This window comes from Piliocolobus tephrosceles, chromosome 8 (genome assembly GCF_002776525.5).
Source record: "Piliocolobus tephrosceles isolate RC106 chromosome 8, ASM277652v3, whole genome shotgun sequence".
In the NCBI taxonomy this organism is placed as follows: Eukaryota; Metazoa; Chordata; class Mammalia; order Primates; family Cercopithecidae; genus Piliocolobus; species Piliocolobus tephrosceles.
Window position 1 is genome coordinate 139,639,380 of NC_045441.1, and position 20,957 is coordinate 139,660,336.

Below are 20,957 nucleotides of genomic sequence, written 5' to 3' on the forward strand. Positions count from 1 at the left end.
CTTATCACAGATTGGGATTTCTACCTGTTTTATTCTTGCTATGTCAAGTGTGTTTATTACCTGTCTCCCTCAACTTACAGTTCCCTGAGAGCAGGGACCATGCCCATCTCGTCCACCACTTGTTTACCCAGCACTCACGAAGATGCCCGGAACTTAGGTACGTGTTTGGCAAACAACAAACATTTCTTAGGCAACTGAAAGGCTGATGGGATTCCCCAGCCAATTGGGAGAAAAGCGCTCTCGAGGGTGGGGGTATGCTTTTTCCAGGGCTGACAGGGTTCAGCCCAAGCTACGGGGCAGCTTTGGTCCACTCTGGATTTGCCTGGATTCGCCTATGTGGGGGCGCACGCGTCTCACTGAGGGGCTGCCGGCGGGAGCCAGGCAGCTCGCATCCCGGCCGAGGCTATGCGCTGTGCGGTTAAGCCGTGGGAGCGACCATAGAGAGCGCGCGGGCGGAGCGAGCGGCCGGATGCGGTCACCATAGAGACGGGTGACTGACAGGCAGCGGAAGAGGAAGCTGCGGACAGGGGCTGTGAGGTGGCAGCGGCTGCAGCGGCGGAGCCGGCGCCTCAGCGGGAACTGGGGTCTGTTCCCCCTTCCCCGTCCCTGCTCTCTGCCAGGCGCGTGTGGGACGCCGCTCTTGGTCCCCACGCCTCCGCCCCGCCCCTTCCCTGGACGCCGGTAGCCCCTGGCTGTCCTTTACCCGGCGTCCGCCGGCCCCCGGCCCCCGGCCCTCGGCCCTGAAACCCGGGCCCCCTCCCCGAGGGCCTTGGGCGTCCCTCCTGGTCCTGCGCTCGCTGCCTCGGTGCTGTCTCTGGCGCGGCCTCCGCTCCCGCCGACGGGCCTGAGAACGAGGTCTGTGCCCCAGTCTCCCAGCCGCGACCTCCGACCCCGGCTCGCAGAACGACCCGAGCTGGACTCCCGAGCCCCCTTCCTAGCAGCCCGGTGACGTGGCCAGTTTCTGTTTTGAGACGAACGGCGAAGACTCGCGTCGGGCCTTCGTTCTAGGGCTAGATTTGGTCTCTGATCGCCAAGAGGTAGAGCAGGGACTCTGGGACCCCGGCAGGGGTCCTGTCGGAAGCCGGCCGCGCTTCTCTTTGAGTTCCCAGGACCCTGGCGTTGTCTTTAGTTGCTGCTTGTCCTCTCTGTTTGCTTTTGGTTTGTTTCGTTTGCTCCCTGGGACCTTGGTTAAACCAGGCACCGAATCGCTTGCACACAGTAGGAGTTCCAGTCCCTGCCTGCTGTCTCCTCAGCAGCTGGGGTTCCGAGGAGAATGCCCTGCAAGATGGCTCCATCGGCCATGGTGCTCCTGAGAGGCTGTCAGTGCTGAGTCACCGATCTACCTCATTCGGGTGGGCAGAACTTGTGTGTGCCATGCGAGTGGCTCCTGACCGCTTTCCTGTAGCCATTGCGTCTCCTCACACGCAGGGAGCAGAGTAGAAAGAGGCTCTGGCCCCTTCCCTTGTGCCCGCTGGGCCTGCCGCAGTAGCCTGCCTGAGAACCGGTGCCAGAGGCATGCTCCGGCTCCTCTGTTTGGGGGCTGTTGTTTTGATGGATGGTGTGCTTTTCCCTAATCACTTGCTGTCATCTGTTGACTTAGGCCCAGTCTGCAGATGTGTGTAGTGCTCCTTTTTGGGTTAGCTTTGGCAGTATTGAGTTTTACTTCCTCCTCTTTCTAGTGGAAGACAGACCATAATCCCAGTGTGAGTGACATTGATTGTTACATTTATTACCGTTTTGGCTGGGGGTTGGATCTGACACCTTCACCTTTGAAGAGCAGGCAGAAGGAACTGTGAAGACAGGACAATCTTCTTGGGGATGCTGGGCCTGGAAGCCCGCGGGCCTTGCTCTGTCATTGGCCTCACTGACCCCAGGTTCCCTGGTTAAAACTGCAAGCCTACTACTGGCCTGGTACCCATCAATCCATTGATCTTTGAGGCTGTGCCCCTGGGCACCCACCTGGCAGGGCCTACGACCATGCGGCTGAGCTCCCTGTTGGCCCTGCTGCGGCCAGCGCTTCCCCTCATCCTAGGGCTGTCTCTGGGGTGCAGCCTGAGCCTCCTGCGGGTTTCCTGGATTCAGGGGGAGGGAGAAGATCCCTGTGTCGAGGCTGTAGGGGAGCGAGGAGGGCCACAGAATCCAGATTCGAGAGCTCGGCTAGACCAAAGTGATGAAGACTTCAAACCCCGGATTGTCCCCTACTACAGGGACCCCAACAAGCCCTACAAGAAGGTGCTCAGGTGAGAGCAACATGTATGCATAGTCCCCAGACACTGGCCCTGTTTTGGGCTGGTGTAAATCCTTGCCTCTGCCTTTCTGCTGGCAATTGGTGTCAGGTGACTTGGAGCAGTTCTGGCTTATTTTCCATCATGGTTTCTTCCTGTTTTTTCCCTCCTTCTCAGGTCTTAGAAAGTCTCACATTCATTGGTGTTAAATTAGGGTTCACTGTTTTTTGTTTGTGTTTTTTTGTTTTGTTTTGTTTTGAGATGGAGTCTTGCTCTTGTCGCCCAGGCTGGAGTGCAGTGGTGCAGTATTGGCTCACTGCAACCTCTGTCTCCCGGGTTCAAGTGATTCCCCTGCCTCAGCCTCCCGAGTAGCCGGTATTACAGGCGCATACCACCATGGCCAGATAATTTTGTATTTTTAGTGGAGATGGAGTTTCTCCATGTTGGTCAGGCTGGTCTTGAACTCCTGACCTCAGGTGATCTGCCCGCCTTGGCCTCTCAAAGTGCTGGGATTACAGGCGTGAGCTACCGCGCCTGCCAGGGTTCCATGTTCTTGAACAGAGCAGGAATTGCATCTAACCTATCTAATCTATCCATAGTAGGCACCCTCCCTTCCCAAATCAATTCCAGTGTCAGCTACTTAGTGGATACTCAGTTGAGTACCTAATTAATATTGACAAGGGGGGAGGTTTCTCCCTTCTCAGCCTCAGCTCACTCACTTCTAGAGGGGGATGTATATACTGAACAAGCTGGCTTCCTAAAGATTAGGGAGTTGACCCCTGGCACACTGGTCTCTCCACAGGACTCGGTACATCCAGACAGAGCTGGGCTCCCGTGAGCGGTTGCTGGTGGCTGTCCTGACCTCCCGAGCTACACTGTCCACTTTGGCCGTGGCTGTGAACCGTACAGTGGCCCATCACTTCCCTCGGTTACTCTACTTCACTGGGCAGCGGGGGGCCCGGGCTCCAGCAGGGATGCAGGTGGTGTCTCATGGGGATGAGCGGCCCGCCTGGCTCATGTCAGAGACCCTGCGCCACCTTCACACACACTTTGGGGCCGACTACGACTGGTTCTTCATCATGCAGGATGACACATATGTGCAGGCCCCCCGCCTGGCAGCCCTTGCTGGCCACCTCAGCATCAACCAAGACCTGTACTTAGGCCGGGCGGAGGAGTTCATTGGCGCAGGCGAGCAGGCCCGGTACTGTCATGGGGGCTTTGGCTACCTGTTGTCACGGAGTCTCCTGCTTCGTCTGCGGCCACATCTGGATGGCTGCCGAGGAGATATTCTCAGTGCCCGTCCTGACGAGTGGCTTGGACGCTGCCTCATTGACTCTCTGGGTGTCGGCTGTGTCTCACAGCACCAGGTGACAGCTCTTTCAAGTCAGTCCCAGTCCCTGATAAGCTAGTGGGGGATAAGTGATTCGCCTTCCACCTTGGAGGCCATTGTTCCTCCTTCCTGGCCACTGACTGCCCCGTGGGCCCTCCGTTGCTCACCTTTGGCAATCTGAGAACCTGGGGCTATCAAAAGTGGTATTTTGTTAGGAACCCCTAAGCAAGACCAAAGGGTGCTCCTACTCACCAGTCCTTCTCCCCTGCCCTCCACACCTCCCCCGATATCAGCACTTCAGTTATGGCAGTGTGGGCATGTCTTAGAGATGGCTACTCCCCAGAGAAGTGAGGTGATCACTTTTCCAGCCCAGAGAGCTGCCCTGTTTGTTGTCCCGGAGAAGAGTGGAAGAACCCAGAGGTGGCTCATCCTCTCAAACCAAAGTATTGGGAAGATTTTCTGGCTTGCTTCTTTCATTCCCTTGAGGAACAATGGGAATCTTTGGGGGAAGAGAGTATCCTTATTACTTTTAATATGTTATTTCTGTGACGGCGCCTTGCAGAGCAGGGCTAGCCCATAGACGGTGCACTGAGAGTAGCTGAGAGTGTCCTTAATTGCCTACTTTCTACTTTCCAAAATGTGGGCAGTGAAAGAACTGGGGTTAAGCGAGGTGCTGGAAAGGGTGCCTCCTCTGTTCTAACGCAGCAGTGCTAACAGACATGAACACTGAGTATGGTTAAGGGCGGTTTGGGACTGGCAACTCTTGTGTGTGTCATTGATTGGTCTGATTGTCCCTCTAGGGGCAGCAGTATCGCTCATTTGAACTGGCCAAAAATAGGGACCCTGAAAAGGAAGGGAGCTCGGCTTTCCTGAGTGCCTTCGCCGTGCACCCTGTCTCCGAAGGTACCCTCATGTACCGGCTCCACAAACGCTTCAGCGCTCTGGAGTTGGAGCAGGCTTACAGTGAAATAGAACAACTGCAGGTGAGCTGAAGAGGAGCAGGTGGGCAGAGGACTGCAGTCGGAGGGTCAGAGAGAGCCTGAGATGTCCAGGCGTACAATGAGCGAGCAGCTGGCAGTGGGGCTGGTCTAGGCCCTATATAATGGCAGGGCAGGAAGAGGCTGACCATACTTACATTTAAAACAACTACAGGGACAAAGGTCTTTGGGGGTCCAAAGCAATCATAAGGTAAGCTCCCAGGACAACTTGAATGCAGCTAAAGGGGTTTGCAAGTAGACTCTGAGGGTCAGGAAGCTCTGCACAGTGTTCAGACAGAATAGTTTTAGCTCTTCCTCAATAGTGCCTGTCCACTGAGGAGGCAAAAACTCTGAAGTTCTTAACTTCTAGATCTGTCCCAAGAAAGCCGAAGGGTGGAAGGTAGAATTCTCAAGTTGAATGTCGGGGTTGGCAGAGGTGGAGTATAGATGAAAACAAGGGTGTGATTATGAAGAGGATGTGAGTCCTTTGGGTATGGGAGAGAAAGGCTGTTGAGCTTCTATTTCAAGATATTTTTACCTGTGCAAAAAGCACATTTTCCACCTCCGTCTCATGGCATTTGTGTAAGGCGAGTAGGATTCCTGTCTGTCTGCGTTTTAGAGGTGAAGAATAACGTACAAGGGATTCAGTGATTAGCGAGGGACCTGTCACTAAGTGTTGATGGAGTTGGGACAGAGCTCAGCTGTTTGAATCTCACAGCCCAGGCAGCTGGAGCTGGCACTAACTTGAGGCGCATTCCCTCCAACCCAGGCTCAGATCCGGAACCTGACCGTGCTGACCCCTGAAGGGGAGGCAGGGCTGAGCTGGCCCGTTGGGCTCCCTGCTCCTTTCATACCACACTCTCGCTTTGAGGTGCTGGGCTGGGACTACTTCACAGAGCAGCACACCTTCTCCTGTGCAGATGGCGCTCCCAAGTGCCCGCTACAGGGGGCTAGCAGGGCGGACGTAGGTGATGCGTTGGAGACTGCCTTGGAGCAGCTTAATCGGCGCTATCAACCCCGCCTGCGCTTCCAGAAGCAGCGACTGCTCAACGGCTACCGGCGCTTCGACCCAGCACGGGGCATGGAGTACACCCTGGACCTGCTATTGGAATGTGTGACACAGCGTGGGCACCGGCGGGCCCTGGCTCGCAGGGTCAGCCTACTGCGGCCACTGAGCCGGGTGGAAATCCTACCTATGCCCTATGTCACTGAGGCCACCCGAGTGCAGCTGGTGCTGCCGCTCCTGGTGGCTGAAGCTGCTGCAGCCCCGGCTTTCCTCGAGGCCTTTGCAGCCAATGTCCTGGAGCCACGAGAACATGCGTTGCTCACTCTGTTGCTGGTCTACGGGCCACGAGAAGGTGGCCGTGGAGCTCCAGACCCATTTCTTGGGGTGAAGGCTGCAGCAGCTGAGTTAGAGCGACGGTACCCCGGGACGAGGCTGGCCTGGCTCGCCGTGCGAGCAGAGGCCCCTTCCCAGGTGCGACTCATGGACGTGGTCTCGAAGAAGCACCCTGTGGACACTCTTTTCTTCCTCACCACTGTGTGGACGAGGCCTGGGCCCGAAGTCCTCAACCGCTGTCGCATGAATGCCATCTCTGGCTGGCAGGCCTTCTTTCCAGTTCATTTCCAGGAGTTCAATCCCGCCCTGTCACCACACAGATCACCCCCAGGGGCCCCGGGGGCTGGCCCTGACCCCCCCTCCCCTCCTGGTGCTGACCCCTCCCGGGGGGCTCCTATAGGGGGGAGATTTGACCGGCAGGCTTCTGCAGAGGGCTGTTTCTACAACGCTGACTACCTGGCGGCCCGAGCCCGGCTGGCAGGTGAACTGGCAGGCCAGGAAGAGGAGGAAGCCCTGGAGGGGCTGGAGGTGATGGATGTTTTCCTCCGGTTCTCAGGGCTCCACCTCTTTCGGGCCGTAGAGCCAGGGCTGGTGCAGAAGTTCTCCCTGCGGGACTGCAGCCCACGGCTCAGTGAGGAACTCTACCACCGCTGCCGCCTCAGCAACCTGGAGGGGCTAGGGGGCCGTGCCCAGCTGGCCATGGCTCTCTTTGAGCAGGAGCAGGCCAACAGCACTTAGCCTGCCTCGGGGCCCTAACCTCCTTACCTTTCCTTTGTCTGCCTCAGCCCCAGGAAGGGCAAGGCAAGATGGTGGACAGATAGAGAATTGTCACTGTATTTTTTAAATATGAAAATGTTATTAAACGTGTCTTCTGCCAAACTGTTTTTTAGGTCTAGGGAAAATTGAGTGAGGAGAAGAATCCAAGGGAAGGGTATGGGGAGTTTGTCCAAAAAGACTCACTGTCTCCCCACCCTCTTCCCTCCCCTTTCACTCCCCCCTCCCCCCCCCCCCACCCCCCCCCCCCCCCCCCAGTTTCCAATGACCACGCGGCTGCTGTCAGATGAATGACTTTTAATCTAGCCCCGCACCCCAAGGTGGCAGAGGAGTGATGCTGGAGCCCGGGGCAAAGCGCTGGGGCCCGGGGCACGGCCGGAAGTTCCGTCGTGCTGCTTATTTCTGGGCTCCTAGGTGTTGCGCACAACCAGCGACTGCTCCAGCTCCTGCCTGCGCTGCTGGATCTTTAGAGGAAGTGAGAACAGGAGCAGGTGTCAGTGTTCCTGGTGAGTGATCAGGACAACCCCCACCTACTGACACCGCCTGTCGTGGAAGAGCATCTGGGAGCAGGGAGGGCCATTGCATGGTGAGGCGGTGTGGTGAAGCTTTACTGTGGGGAGCTGTGAGGGCTGCCCACAAGCTGAACAGGGAGGTTTCTCTTGGAGTTGAGGAGGGGGAAGCCTCAGGGCAAGGGTCCCTCCATACCTTGCAGTAGAAGTACCGACTGACAGCCTCCTGGGACCAGGGCTGGTGGTAGAACTCAGCCCGGCGCTCCTCTTCGGGGTTGCCGGCTACATCTGTCATCACCTGGGAGGGAGCGTGGGGTGAGCCCTGAGCCCCGAATCCCCTCACCTGCCCCTGGAGTACAACGTTTACTGTCTTTCCCGATGTGCTTGTCTTCCACTCCAGTACTCCCTGAGTCTCCCTCTTCACCTTGAGGTCCCGGCTCTGGGAGCGGAGCAGGTCTTGGACATAGCCTTTGGGGTCTCTGGAGAAGCTTAGCATGAAGTCCCTCTGGATCTTGAGCTGGTTTATGGACTCAATCGTCTCATGGATCTGCAGGTAGAAAGATAGATGCTTTCCACCTGGCTGTGGTGATGTGGGAGAGGAGGGGAAAGGAAGCGGGTGGGAAGGGGAGGCCTGTGAAGGACAACCCCTCAGAGCCCCTGATTCCTCTGAAGTCCCAGGGGCAGAGGGGATGGGCAGAACTAAACTTGGAATGAGGTTCAACTCCAAGCAGCATGGAAGGGCCATTTGTGCTCCATTGGCCCACAGTCTGGTCTCTCCTTTTTTTTTTTTTTTTTTAAATTTTCTAATTTAACCCAGACTGCTCATCTGCAGCCACACCCTGGTCTCAGAAAAGTCTACTCTATCATCTCTGGGTTAATGTCCCACTCCGGCTCTGGGCTTGGGCCCCACCTTACTGTCCAGAGCACTGATCTCCTGCTGGTTGGCCGTGGACAGGAGGAAGCTGCTCATCTGTCCCTTTAATGGCTCCTCCACCTCCACGTCAATGTCATAGCACGCCGTCTTCTTCTGGTCTGAAGGGTCCACGCTGCCAGGGAAGTCCAGCCCTTGGTGTCCATGATGCCCCCATACAGGCCTCAGGGCCCCGGGGCTGGGGCAGCTCCAACAGGGAGGGAGAAGAGATGGGAGTGGGAGGAGAGGGAGGGGCAGGGAAGGCAGAAACGAGATCATTCCCTGGTCTGAGAAGCAAGCTGGGGCCACCTCACCTGATGACATGGTTGATGACAATTGGGTCAGGGGGCAATAGCAGGGCTGTGAGGCGCTGGGGAATCTCAGAAAACTTCAGCCGGGGACAATCAAAAATCTGAAGCAGGACAAGTGGGGAGAGAGAGATCACTCTTCTTGAAGAGATCATCACGCAGTTGTAGATCCTTTTGTTCTAGAAAGGCTGCAAGAAGCTGAGAGGAAGTCTGATTCCTTAGTGCGCATGGGGATGGGACTGGGGTGGGCTGGTCTGGCAGTGGAGCCACCCATACGGCTGACAAGGTAGGGGGTGGGTCATTGTGGGGCAGGGGTTGAGAGTGCGGGCCCTGGGTCAGCCTGCCTATGTATCAGTCCTGCCTCTGCCGCTTACTATGCAGCCTGGAGCAAGTTAACACCTCAGGGCTCATCTCTAGAGTGGGGATGGAAAGAATACCCATCTCCCAGGGCTGCCGTGGGAAGGCAGTGAACTAATACACATAAGGTGCTTGGAGCAGTGCCTGGCACATGGTAAGTGCCCAATAAATATCAACTGCTGTTTTAACTCCTCAGGTTTATCTGCCGTATTTATTTTTAAATGCATTAATAAGAATATTCTGTTTTGATGGAATTTTGCTGAATCATTTTTGCAGCAATTTGATTTTCCTAACTGCCCAGGAAAGTAGATAGGACAGGTATTTTCACTCCACTTCAAAGATAAGGAAACAAGGTTCAGAATCGCTGAGTCACTTACCCAGAGTCCAGACTCAGGACTAGAACCTGGGGATCCTAACTCCAAGTGCCAAGAATATTACATTCCAGAAAGCGGTTGGCTTTGTAGGGTTTCCAGGTCTTCCTAACTTGGTGGGGGCGGGGGGGGGGCTAACATGGATTGACTGCAGCACAGAGCTAATCCACAGTAGGGCCTGAACTAGAATCCTGGTCGGTCTCTTGGCTCCAAGACCATGACTGTGTACTGCTTCTGCTACTCAGGAATCTAGAAGGGAGGGGGTGGTAGTTACCTTGGTAGAGGTACTTCCCCTGCTGGAGAACTCTGCCTGCTCCCCAGATCCCAGGGTTCAGGAGAGAGGTTACCTGCTGGAAATACTTGTCCCCGTTGATGTATTCCTTGTCATGGGAGTCCTGCAGCCTGTTGGTCTTCACATACTGCCACAGGGCCTGGACGATAGCTGAGCGGCTCTGTGTGTGCAACCCCAGCAGCCGGGCTAGGCGGGGATCCAGTTTGAACTGGGGAGGCTGAGAAAAGGGGACCGTGAAAGTTAGACCAAAGGGAGAGAAAGGAAGGAGCCCAGGGCCAGGCCATTCAGGACTATGGGGATGTGTTGATTGAGGAAACATGCCCCTGGGGAAGGATAGGGTTGGGAGGGGAAGGAGGTCTCTCGAGATACACCACTTTGGGACCTAGGCCTGCCCTGCGATCCTTGTGTGGCGTGTACGGGGCAGCGTGGCAGGTGCAGACCTGGTAGTCCAGCATGAGGAGCAGCGTGCAGCGCACACTCAGATCCCCAGGCCGTTTCACCTGGAAGCCGTCCGTCTCCTGGGTCGTGGGTGTCCGATGCCACTGTCCAGGAGAGAAGAGCTGTGTCTCCCAAAGGCCCATCTGGAGTGGTGGGGCCCAGGACTAGGGTGGTCCCTGACCCAAATCTGTGCTGGTTCTTCAGGGATTCTGGCCTGTGGGAGGGTGGCAATTCAAGGGCGGAGGGGCTCTTGGTCTTACCTCAACAAGGTGGTTGTCAGGGCCATAAAGATCTTTGTCCAGCTCGATGACCAAACTCTTGAAGAAAGAAGAGAACTTCCGCTTCTGTTTGCTGGGCTGTGGGAGAGGAACAGGGACCGTGGGGGCAGAACAGGGACAGGGTGGGAGAAGCAGAAGGAGGCCAAGTTGGCAGCAGACAGGGCAGCGGGCTTAGATGAAATCCTCTGCACCCGGAATGTCTCTCGGCCTGCCCCCAGGCCACCCCCCAGCCTGGGCTAACTCCCTAGCCATCAGTGCAGACACCTTGTTCTGTTCTCAGTGCAGCCCGTGCCCACCCCAGGACACCTGGAGAGACCTGGGCCGGGACGTACATCATCCAGGAGCTTCCCCTCCACCCGTAGCTCCCAGGAGGCAATGCTGCCATCGGAATCCTCAGCATCAGGCTTCGCAGGGTTAAAAGTGTTGGAGATGTAGAGACGCAGCTTCCGCTTTTGCTGTAGAAATAGTGTAGAACCGGGCAAATGCTGTGTGCTTCCACCCCGACCACCTTGCTTCCCCATCCTGGTCATGCGACTCAAGAGTCCCCTTCCTACCCCCGAACTAAGGCACCTTCATGGGCCTCTTCAGAGCCTCCTGGATGTCCACCCGCTTCCGCATGATGGTTTGATCCAGTTTCCTCTCAAATGCCAAGAGGTCCATGTAAGCCTGGGACTCGGGGACCAGCTCCCGAATCTGGAGGAGGAGGAGCAGGGCAGGAGTCAGAGGCTCAAGTCCAGGGTTGTACCATGGAATGTATGCATGTTGTGCAATCCTAGGGGGCAAAAGATGTCGGGGGAGCCATCCTTCTTCTGGGTATGGAGCTTTGACAGTGGGAACAGGACCTCTCCCCAGGATGCCATTATCCAGCAGTAGGGGCCTTGCTGTGTAGGGATAACAATTGCTTCTTCCTTTAGGAAGAGCCTTGTGTATCATCATCGGGGAGGAGGTAGCAACTGTGGAGCCCAGCAAGCACTAGCCTTTAGTCTCCTCATCCTGTCATTTTCTGTGTCATATGCCCACTGGGCTTCCCCTGGGCCCCTGCAAAGTGCCTAGTCGTGGCTCAATCCCTGGGACAGTTGGACAGCGGTGCTTTCTTCTTTGCTGGCACCTTGCTCAGCCCCCACACCTGTCCCAACAGTGCTGTCCCCATACCCAGCTGGACCTGGGTCCCTTTAGGATGCTCAGGATCTCTGGCCACCTTCTATCCCCTTCATTCTGCCTGGCAGCTTTTGATCCCCTAGCTCTTGCCCCCTTCTTGTCCCACAACTCTGTCTTAGTACCACTTGGATCCAGCCCCCTGACAGGCCCCTGTGTTCTGGCCCCAGTGGCTCTGCTGCTTCCCTCCACCTCACCCCCTCCCTCTGGCCTAGGGAGCCTCACTTATTAATGAGTTTTTTTAAACAAAAAGTGAAAGTGACTGTGACGCTGAAGCTCTGCTTTTGAGGGGGGAGGGGAGGGCAGAACAGCAAAGGGTGGGGGGTGGGCTGGGGGCTGCTGTGAAAGACACTCACCCTTTGAGGGAGGATTTTGTCAGCCATCTTCCTCCTCTTGGCACTGTACATTTTTTAAAGAAAAAACCAGGTTACCATGGTGACAGATCTGGGAGTAACGAGGCCACCTGCTAAATTATCCCGACATCTCCGCCCGCCTGGCTGGGGTTCCCACAGCCCGCTTGTCTGCCCGCCCAAGGGCTATGACAGTGGTGTGTGGAACTGGTGCTCTGCCCTCTCTAAGGACACAGGGGTGACCCGTCCATTCTCTGGCCTGGGAGCCCCCTTCTACCCTGCCACATCCTTAGGGATAGAGAAATTTAGACTTAGGAGGGACTGGCGGGTGGGGGTAGTGCTGCCAAAAGATGAGAGCTGCAGAAGTGTTTGAGGAAAGGTGGGGATGAGGGAGGACAAAGGAGAGGGAAGCCGGGTCTGAGGACCTTTTCTGGAAAGCAGGGGGTGCCCTGTCCAAAGGATTCTAAGCTCAGAGGGAGGGAGAGAGACGCCTTCCTTCCTATCCATGGAGCGGGAGGTGATGGTGTGAAGCTGGCGGGACTTGCATCCCTTCCAGGCACCCTGGGCTTGGAAGAGAATGCTGATGAGCAGGGGTACTCATGCCCTGGGACTACCTGGCAACAGGGTGAGGGACACGCTGCAGCCGTAGGCGCCCAGAATGTGCATGGGTATGACTTCAGGCTGAGGCCAAATTGACTAGGCCCAGGGTAGTAGCAGCTGGATGTGAGCTCTTTCTGACCCACTAGGTGCTGCTGACTAACCCAAAAACCCCCAGAAAAACCTTGGCGGGTCAAGAGATGAAAACGCAGCCTAGAGAATAGCTCCATACTGCCCCCGTGTGGTGGTCTCAACCACTACCCCCTCCCTATGCAGAAATCTAAGGCTAACAAGCAGATTTCATTAAAGGTCTGGTTTGTTTTAAACAGATTATCTATGTGTAACTCTCCATTTATACAAGATAAATCAGGGAATTACCATTTGCTGTACAAAATGACGATGCACTTTACAAAATAATTCATCATGGGATTCCTATAAGTGGTGAATTTTCCCTGATGTGTAAAAAATACTTAATAATGAGGTAAAATTGATATTACACCTTTTATAGAAATCCATCTGTTGTGCAAAAAAAGCATGTGTATTTGGCTAAATACTGAAATCCAGAGGGGCACTGCTGTTGCCAGGAGCCAGCAGGGGCTTTGAGGGTGCCACCAGCTGCTGTAGGAAAATAAGGCAATGGGCTGGCCCTGGTGGCTTGGGAGCAGACCTGGTCCAGAGTGCCTAAGAATTAAGAGCGGGACTGGGCAGAGACCACCTACCACAGAGCAAATCCCCAAGCTCCACCCCCAGGGCCAGAGAGTCCCATTGAGAAAATCTGGAGTGGCTTTGAAACAGTCCGGGGTCTGGCAGGAAGGCTCAGCGGAGAACCACACTTTGGGCAACACAGTCCTACAGCTCTGCCCTCAGTCCCACTGGAAGCCCCGCCCCCACCCCAAAGACTGAAGCATCACCCAGAACCTGATGGGTGGAGAGAGGGACTGAGCAGGTGACAAGGAGAAGGGTGAGGGTAGCGTGCAGGGAAGCGGTACCGGCTGCCGACGGCCACAGCCTGTCTCTACCGTGGGCACACAAAAGAATCAGGCCGGTGCCCCCTAAGCCCACCTCCCCAGAGGGCATCCGACCCGGGAAGCCTCACTCCCTGCTAATCATTCTTCCTCACCTCTTCCAATCCCCGCTACTCGCTCACCTGGTCCCTGCGGGTCCCCAGGGCCCGCCCCTGCACGCCCCCTCCGCGCCGGGCCTCCCACTCACCTGCGGCTCCGCGCGGGGGCGGTGGGCACCGGCTGGCCCTGGCTCTGTGCCTGGCTCTGCCCGGGCGGGGGCGCTGCTCGCTTACGGGCGGGCTCCATGCCCGCGGGGGCCAGGCCGGGTCGCACGGCGGGGCTGCCCATGTAGGGGGAGCCCGGGGGGCCCATGGGCGCCCCCTGGTGGGGCATCCGGGCTCCAGACGGCATCCCGGGGCGCTGTGGGTGGGCGGGGGTGAAGCAGAAACGGGCGCCCGTGGGTCAGACCAGGGCCCCCAGCTCCAGGCGCGGTGAGCCGGCGTCTCCCCTCCCCCACCAGACCCTCGGCTGGTGACCCTGAGCGCTGAGCGATGGGTGGGAACGATGGGTAGGAGGGGCAGGGGCGCCGGAATACGCGCGGCTCTGGCGGAGGGGCTTGGCGTCTGGCTGTAGGAAGCTAACTGAAGCCAGGCACCGCACAGGGCATTGCGAGCTTCGGGGCTGCGGAAGGTACCGCAAAAATGAATATTAATGGCGCCTTTCAACCTTTCAAAGATGTTCACATCCACATGCTCCTCTACAAGACAGTCTGAGCAGGTCCTTTCATCCCCACTTGACGGATGGGGCCACTGTGGCTCAAGGAGAAAAACGACCTCGCCAAGGTCACACAGCTCATCCAGGCCCGGGCAGCCCCTGAAGGGCTGCCTCCTGGGGGCCCAGGGCTTTGCTCTCTGCAGCTTGGTTGAAGTCGGGTACGCGGCTCCCTGCTCCGACTTCTGCTCCTCCTCCTGCTCCTCCTTCTCAGGCTTCACTTCTTGGGCGGTTCTGCCTGGCACTCGCTAGCTCCTCATCTCAGCCACTCTGCTCCCTGCTTTTGACCCTTGGGTCCCAAACCCTACTCCCCTCGACTGACTCCAAGTCCCCACACCCAGGGTCTTCGCTGACCCAGGGTCTAAGCTGCCCTCATAATTTGCTCCCAGGGTGAGGGCTGGAGGCAGGGCAGGGAAGGGCAGCCTGCGGGGGCACCCCAGACCCTGCCAGAATTCTCTGATTGGGAGGAAGGGAGCTGCGTTGGAGGTGGGCTGCCCAGGGGGCCTGAGGTGGGTCAGGGCAGTGACACTTCCACTCACATTTCCCTTCCCGTCTACCCAGGTCAGCAGCCACCTCCTCCTCTTCCCATCCCCACCCTAGCAAGGTCAGCAGTCAGGGTTCAGGGGGCTGTGGAGACTGAGAGGAGGCGGCTCCTCCTCCCTTGCCACTACCCCTGGGTGGTCAGATGGGGTGTAAATGAGATGCAAATGCATCGAGCGAAGTGTTCCAAACCCCACTTGTCCAGACTCCAGAAGGGAGATGGGGAGGGCCAGAGAGAGTTTCAGGGGCTGTGAAACAGAACGAGTGGGGTGGGATGGGGACTGGGACCACAAGAGCAGGAAGAAGATCAGAAGGCAGGGGATGCAGACACTGGCCCTGTTAACGTGGACACACCACCCACCTCATCCCCAGGCACGAGGAGGGGCCCCCTGGGCTTGCTGTTTTCCTGCCAACTGCTACCTCTCCCTCCTGGCCCTCCAGGCTCTGTGTCTAACCCTAATGTCCTCCCACCCTCGGTCAGCAGCTGTCTCTGCCTATCTCTCCTGCAGTGAAACCTGCCTGTCCATGTGTCTGCTTCCCTCACCCCACCTGACCCTGTCACTCACGCCTCCAGTGTAGCGGCCCAGAATGGAACCCAGGCCTGGCCACCAGCTAGATGGGGCACTGGGGCTCACAGTCACTCAATAACTGAAGCTCTAAGTTGACCAGATAAAAAAAAAAGTCCACGTGTGCAGCCTCTCCCCACTAGATGGGCCTTTTTAAAGGGGCTCCCACCAGCAGCCAGGTTAGGACTGGTAACTCAGTTAGCTGACATGGACACCTTGGGAAGTTACCCCCAGGGGTCCCTGGGGTTGGAGGATGGGCCACTCCAGGGAGGCCCCCTCTTCCTGTCAGCTGCTCTCCGCAGTTATCAAGGCCAGGGATACTGGCTCATCTGCTGAAGAGGCCCTGAGAGGGAGGCTTCCAGAGCCCCCAGGGAGCTGTGCCCACCACCAGCCCCACCCCCATGAAAGGCCAAAATCCTAGGGACTCTGGTCTTACTGAGAAGGTGCCTTCCTTGGGGTCACAACCAAATTTGGCCATAGTAAACCTGACAGCTTCTTCTACACAGGGCTTCCACCCCCTCACCCATCTCAAGAGTTGCAGCCCCTGCCTCTCCCATTCCACACCCCTCCCAGCCGGGCCCTACTGACTCAGCTCCAGCCTCCCGGGCTCCCGCGTGCCTTTGCAGCCTGCCTGGGGCAGGACAGTGCTCCCCTGTCTCTTCGGTCTCTAGGCCTCACATCCCCAACTCCAGCCCTTCCTTCACACCTTCGAGGAGTTAAGGACATCAGCTTCTGGTGGCTGAGTCCGCCAAGGGGACCCTCAGAACCCCTAACTTGGGCTAAGTCCCTAGAGCGGGCCTCTCCCCCACCCTGAGGCAGAAGCTCCAGAGCCCTCCCGCTGGGATGCAGAGGTGGCTCAGCCTGTGAGCTTCCCACTACAGTGCCTCCAGGGTCACCTGCTCCTTGCTCCGGAGACACAAGCAGTGACACTGTCCCAACGGATGAACAGACAGTCCAGCCCAGCCTCTGCCATGTCCCCATCCCCCACCCCCACCCCCAGGGCAGGGGCAACACCTGGGCCCACAAGGAAAAGAACCAAAGTCAACCTGTCGGCTACAGCGAGGACTCCCCCTTGGGGGGGGGAGAGTCCCCAAGTCCCACCCCCGCCCCTGACAAGAGCCATGCAAACGCCTCCCTTCCCCGCCTCGCACCAGACCCGGCCGGCCGCCTGGCGACGTGTTCGGGTGCCAGGGCGCCAGCACAGTCCCGGAGCCGGGCCGTGGGCCATGGCGCCCCCCACTAGAGGGGTGGGAGAGCGGGAGTGCCCTCCCGGCCCCTCCCGATCAGCCCTCCATTCAGCCCGAGCCAGCTCGCTCGCCCTCCCCCTCTAACTTTCCCCCACTCACCACCCCATGGACCAGAAACTCAAAAAGTTTGCTTTTCGTGGCTTTGCGCGCCCCTCCGGCAACTTCGTCCGCGGCCATCGGGGTGGGCTCAGCGGCTCCTCTCACTCTCTCTCTCTCTTCCTCTTTCTTTCCCTTTTCTGCCTTTTTTTTTCCTCCAACTCTCCCCTCTGAGTCCTGCTGGGCTCTCTCACACTTCTACTCGAGCGGAGTGGGGAGGGGGCCCCTTCAGGGCTGCCCTGACGGCCCACGGCCCACGCTGCCGCCGCCCGCCCGCCGCCGCCGCCGCCGCCGCCGCGGCTGCCGCATTCCTGCACTGATAAGACAGAAATAGTCCGGCGGCCCGGGGTCTGCCTGTTGACTCGGCGGGGACGGGGCCGCCTGCCTTTCCAAGCCCGCTGTCCAAACAGCGCAGATAAGCGGCGAGGCGCGCCGACCAGCCCGGCCGCGGGCGCTGGGCAGCAGTGCTGCAGCCCGAAGCCGCCGAGGCCCGCGGGAGGCGGCGCGAGGAGGGGACGCCAGGGGAGGCGGCGGGGGGTCGCCGGCCACCGGCTCTCGCCACAAATAGTTTCTCCGTCAGGGAATTCGCCGGCCGCGCCAGGCAGGGAACAGTCAGTTCCAACTTTTCCCCCAGCGGGCTCCTGCTGCATTTCTGAGGCCCTTTCCCCAGAGACCTGGCAGGCCGAGCAGGGAAACATTCGCTGGCAGGAACCGGGGGAGCCCGGCCCGCGAGGCCTCGCGCCTGCCCGGGGCCGGCGGCGGTGGGTGTGCCCGGGCGGCGGCGTGGCCCTGCGTCCACAGCTGTGTGTGCCCTTGTCTCACACGCCGTGTGTGTCCGCGCCCTTTTGTGGCGTGTCAGCTTATGTGCGTGCAGACAGACGCCCTGTCTGTGCCTCCCTCCACGACAGCCTCCGTGCGCGCGCGCCTGCGTGTGTGGCAGGACGTGGCCTGTGCCTTTCAGCTCTGTGCAAGGCTATTTCTGGGTATGTGAGTCTTTGTTTGCCGCTCTGTGAGAAAGTGAGGGCAATAGGCGAAGTATTTCAGAAAGAGGGACAGGGATTGTGTTCATGAGAACAGGAAGAGAATGAATGTGGGGAATGGCGCAGCGCCAGGGGGGTGCTTGGGTGGGTGCGTGGAGAGAACGAGGCAAGCCGGGCTTGGTTTCCTTGGGGTGGGGGTGGAGTGGGGTTAGGGGACCCAGAGGAGTTGGGGCTGCTGGGCTGGGTACAGTGGGTATACTGGGCCGGCCTGAAGACCCCAAAGAGAGGGATCTTGAGGCTGCGGTGTGGGGTGGGGTGGCAAGGGAGCCCCAGAAGGGGCGTCTGGAAGGAGTTGGCAGTCCCTGGAGTGGAGGAGGGACCGGAAGGAGGAGGGGCAAATCCTGACATACCCAGGCTGAGAGCCCTGGGCCTACCCAGGTCCCCAAAGGCCACGCCCCTTTTTCCTCCTTCTGGGGGAGGAGCCCGTGGGCTTTGGAACAAGGCCCCCTTGGGTCAAGTTTGGGGGCCTGCTGGGGCCTCACTGTGAGAATCCAGATGAAGGCAGGGCCATAGCCTAGTGCCTAGGGGAGTTTGTTGAAACACTTATTTGAAGTTGGTCCTGAAGACTGAAGGGTCCTGACCCTAAACCCTTCAGAATGCCTTTGCCTAGGGGTCTTTTCTGCCTGCAGCCTGATTTCTGCTGGCCCTGGTTGTGCTCTTGGCTGTCACTGTTCATTTGGGTGCCCACTGTCAGTCTGAAATGTCAGGGAGGGCATCTGGTCCAGGATGCTCCTCCACCACCCCTAGCTTGAAAGGGGACCTAGAGATACCCTTGCTGCCAAATCTCTCCCAGGGCTTTAGCCTAGACCCCCCACTCCACACCCACACACAGAACCTGGGCCCTGACAGGGTGGGGATGGGTGGGTGGCCTGCCTCTGTCTGCCACAGGTCATGCAGGTAGCTGCTGGGAACCTGGGGAAGTGACTTGCCCAGTCTGCCTGCTAAACTCCAAAATCCCTGCTCACTCCCATTTCTTAGCCCCTGCCCAGGATTCTTTTACCTGGAATGCCCTTTGTCTGCCCTCTGCCTTTCCTCTACTTGTCCAAATCACATCTATCCTTTAAAGCCCAGCCCAGGCCCCACTTCCTCCAGGAAACCTTCCCTGGTCCTACTTGTATGCAAACATTTTTCTCTTCTCCAAATGCTCATTGCCATCTACCCAGCACCATGAATTGGCATTGGACTGCCTGATGTGCACGGTGCTTCACGGACATTAGCTTCTGTTTTTCCTAGAGAGTCCCTATGAGGTCAGGGACTGATCTTTAACTCCCACTCTTCCTCCATGCCTGGGCACAGGAACTCAACAATACCCCGATACCTGATGCTTGCAAAGCTCAGTGAGCCAATGGATGGAGCTGGTACTCTGCCATTTACCTGATGGTGTGAGTTTCATGGGTACCCCCACCCACCACGGGTGCATCTAGCAGGGGCGTGGGAAACCACAGGCCTTGGAGGTTCTGGGGGTTGGGGATAGACACTTCTAGGCTTTGTTAAAGCTCAGTGTTCTCAACTGTTGGAGAGACCTCTCGGGAAAAGAAGACAGCAGAGGAGATGCTGGGCACTCCAGTTTGGGCAGCTGGGAAATCTGAGGCAGGGCCTGGGAGATCCGGGGCTTGGTCTTGGTGATGGAAGAGGTTACAGGAAGTGGTTAGACCAGGGCCTATGGTTAGGCCCCTATGGAGGAGCTGGTGAGCTTCACCCAAGTCCATACATAAGCCCCCTCCTGAGCCACCCCTCTGGGAGACATCCTTAAGTGTACAAAGACAATAGATACACCGTGCACACATACCCTCCCAACACACACACACCAGGCACACACACCAATGCAGGCGCCAGAAGGTCGAGGAAGCCACACGGCTCTGCACACACAGGCACACCTTGAGCACCTCCAGATCCCGTGGTGGGCCCCATTCCAAAGGCAGGCCCAGACACATCTGCATACTGCTTTTAGGTGGGCGACATGAGGAGCCTTCAGACCAGAAAGCTGGGGCAGCGCCAGTGTGGGGGCCCGGCCCAGGGCTCCCTCCTCACAAAGGCCAGGATCCCCAATGGCTCAACCTCAGAAGGGGGCTCGGCCGTGCCACGCCGCCGATGGCTCCTGCTGGTGGGAAGGAGGCCCGGGAAGAGACTGGATTCTTCCCAGCGCAATAGGGCTCCCGCTGCACTTGGGGCAGGCCGTGCGCCTGTCGGGGGCGAGGGCGGCCGCCCGGCGCCCGGAGCCGCAGTCCCCCCTGCCGTCCCCCCATTGCTCCTTCCCTCGCTGAAGCACTACCAGCACCAAATGGCAAAGCGCCGCTCCCCGCGCAGGGAGAGATGCGCCGCGGCCTGCGGGACGGGCTCGGCCGCCTCGCCCCCACCGCACCCGAGCGAGCGGGCGGCGGCCGGGGAGCTGGGGGGCCCGGGCCGGCCCGGCCCGCGCCGCCCCTCCCTCTGCCCGCGCCGGTCCCCAACCTGGGCATGCGCGCCGCGGCCTCCCTCCCGGTGAAGGTCAGCCCGGGGCCCAGCTGCAGGACTCCGCGGCGGCCGGGGAGGCGGCGGAGGGAGGAGGGATGCGGGGAAGAGACTTAACTCCTTCCCTGCGGGAAGATGGCCACCGAGGCCGGGCCCCAGCTGCAGTCCCGCCCTCCTGCCCTCCGTGAAGGTCCCACCACCAGGACTCCGCTCGGGGGGCGCGGCAAGAGGAGCGAGAGAGCGGGGAACATGGAAGAAGGGGCTGGAAGGAGAGAAGAGAAGCTGGCGAGGGGAGAGGGAGGAAGGGAAGGGAGGAACAAAGGAAGCGACACTGGAGGGAGAACGGATTGCTTGGGAGAGAGCTCTTTCCTCTACTCCCTTTTCCCTACACTCCCAGCAATAAAGCTTTCCTTAGGGGAATACGATCACCCTGACTGGGGCGGCCTGAATGTGTGTGTGTGTGTGTGTGTGTGTGTGTGTGTGTAAGAGAGAGAGAGAGAGCTAGAGAGAGAGAGAGAAAACGTGAGAGGAGAGGGAGAGAGAGAAAGAGAGAGAGAGAAAGAGGGAGAAAGTGAGACCACTTGGCGCTCTGAGGACCACAAAGCCTTGGTTTCTGTGTTCTGGCCATCCCTAAACCAGGCCCCACTTTCCGCCATCTAGCCTACCGGCCCGGGCTAAGCCCCACACCAGGGGACCTCTGGCTAGTCCTTGGGGTCAGGCCCAGCCCCAGAGACGGCAGGAGGGGAGACTGTACCTCAACCCCCGCCTCTGGTGAGGGTCAGCAGAGGGGACCCGAAGGCCACCTTCCTCCTCCTCCTCCTGGCTGCCCCCATGCTGCTCCCAGGCCAGGGCAGCTGTGCACCTCCCTGTTTGTGTTGGGATGTTTCTGTAACCCCGACACTCTCTGCTGCTATCAAGGGGGCTGTTTCTCTGTGACTTTGTCTTTCTGTGTCACTTTTGCAAACACACCCGAAAGAGACAAATGCAATAGATAGAAGCAAAAAAAAAAAAAAAAAAGAAAAGAAAAGAAAA

The 20,957-nt window shown here is 58.3% G+C and overlaps 2 protein-coding genes across 4 annotated transcripts in view; one reads left to right on the top strand and one right to left on the bottom strand.

Annotated features, from left to right (window-relative positions):
• CHPF2 (chondroitin polymerizing factor 2) lies at positions 1-6,750 on the top strand. Of its 2 annotated transcripts, XM_023225332.3 has the most exons (4): positions 1-2,240; positions 3,028-3,592; positions 4,356-4,538; positions 5,302-6,750. In XM_023225332.3, the coding sequence occupies exons 1-4, from the start codon at positions 1,978-1,980 to the stop codon at positions 6,607-6,609; spliced, it is 2,319 nt and encodes a 772-aa protein (XP_023081100.1). In that variant the 5' UTR covers positions 1-1,977; the 3' UTR covers positions 6,610-6,750. The 2 variants fall into 2 exon arrangements, with proteins under 2 accessions (XP_023081100.1, XP_023081101.1); XM_023225333.3 differs by lacking the exon at positions 4,356-4,538.
• A 175-nt stretch (positions 6,751-6,925) lies between these two features.
• Positions 6,926-20,957, bottom strand: part of SMARCD3 (SWI/SNF related, matrix associated, actin dependent regulator of chromatin, subfamily d, member 3) — a 38,364-nt gene continuing 24,332 nt past the window's right edge. For both annotated transcript variants that reach the window (XM_023225334.1, XM_023225335.1), the window contains 12 exons: positions 13,423-13,634; positions 11,620-11,662; positions 10,679-10,801; positions 10,441-10,563; positions 10,091-10,186; positions 9,833-9,934; positions 9,448-9,609; positions 8,379-8,476; positions 8,065-8,200; positions 7,579-7,701; positions 7,351-7,452; positions 6,926-7,109 (listed from right to left, as the gene is read on the bottom strand). In XM_023225334.1, the coding sequence (XP_023081102.1) occupies positions 7,056-7,109; positions 7,351-7,452; positions 7,579-7,701; positions 8,065-8,200; positions 8,379-8,476; positions 9,448-9,609; positions 9,833-9,934; positions 10,091-10,186; positions 10,441-10,563; positions 10,679-10,801; positions 11,620-11,662; positions 13,423-13,634 (1,374 nt within the window). In that variant the 3' untranslated portion in view covers positions 6,926-7,055. The remainder of the gene's footprint in view (positions 7,110-7,350; positions 7,453-7,578; positions 7,702-8,064; positions 8,201-8,378; positions 8,477-9,447; positions 9,610-9,832; positions 9,935-10,090; positions 10,187-10,440; positions 10,564-10,678; positions 10,802-11,619; positions 11,663-13,422; positions 13,635-20,957) is intronic.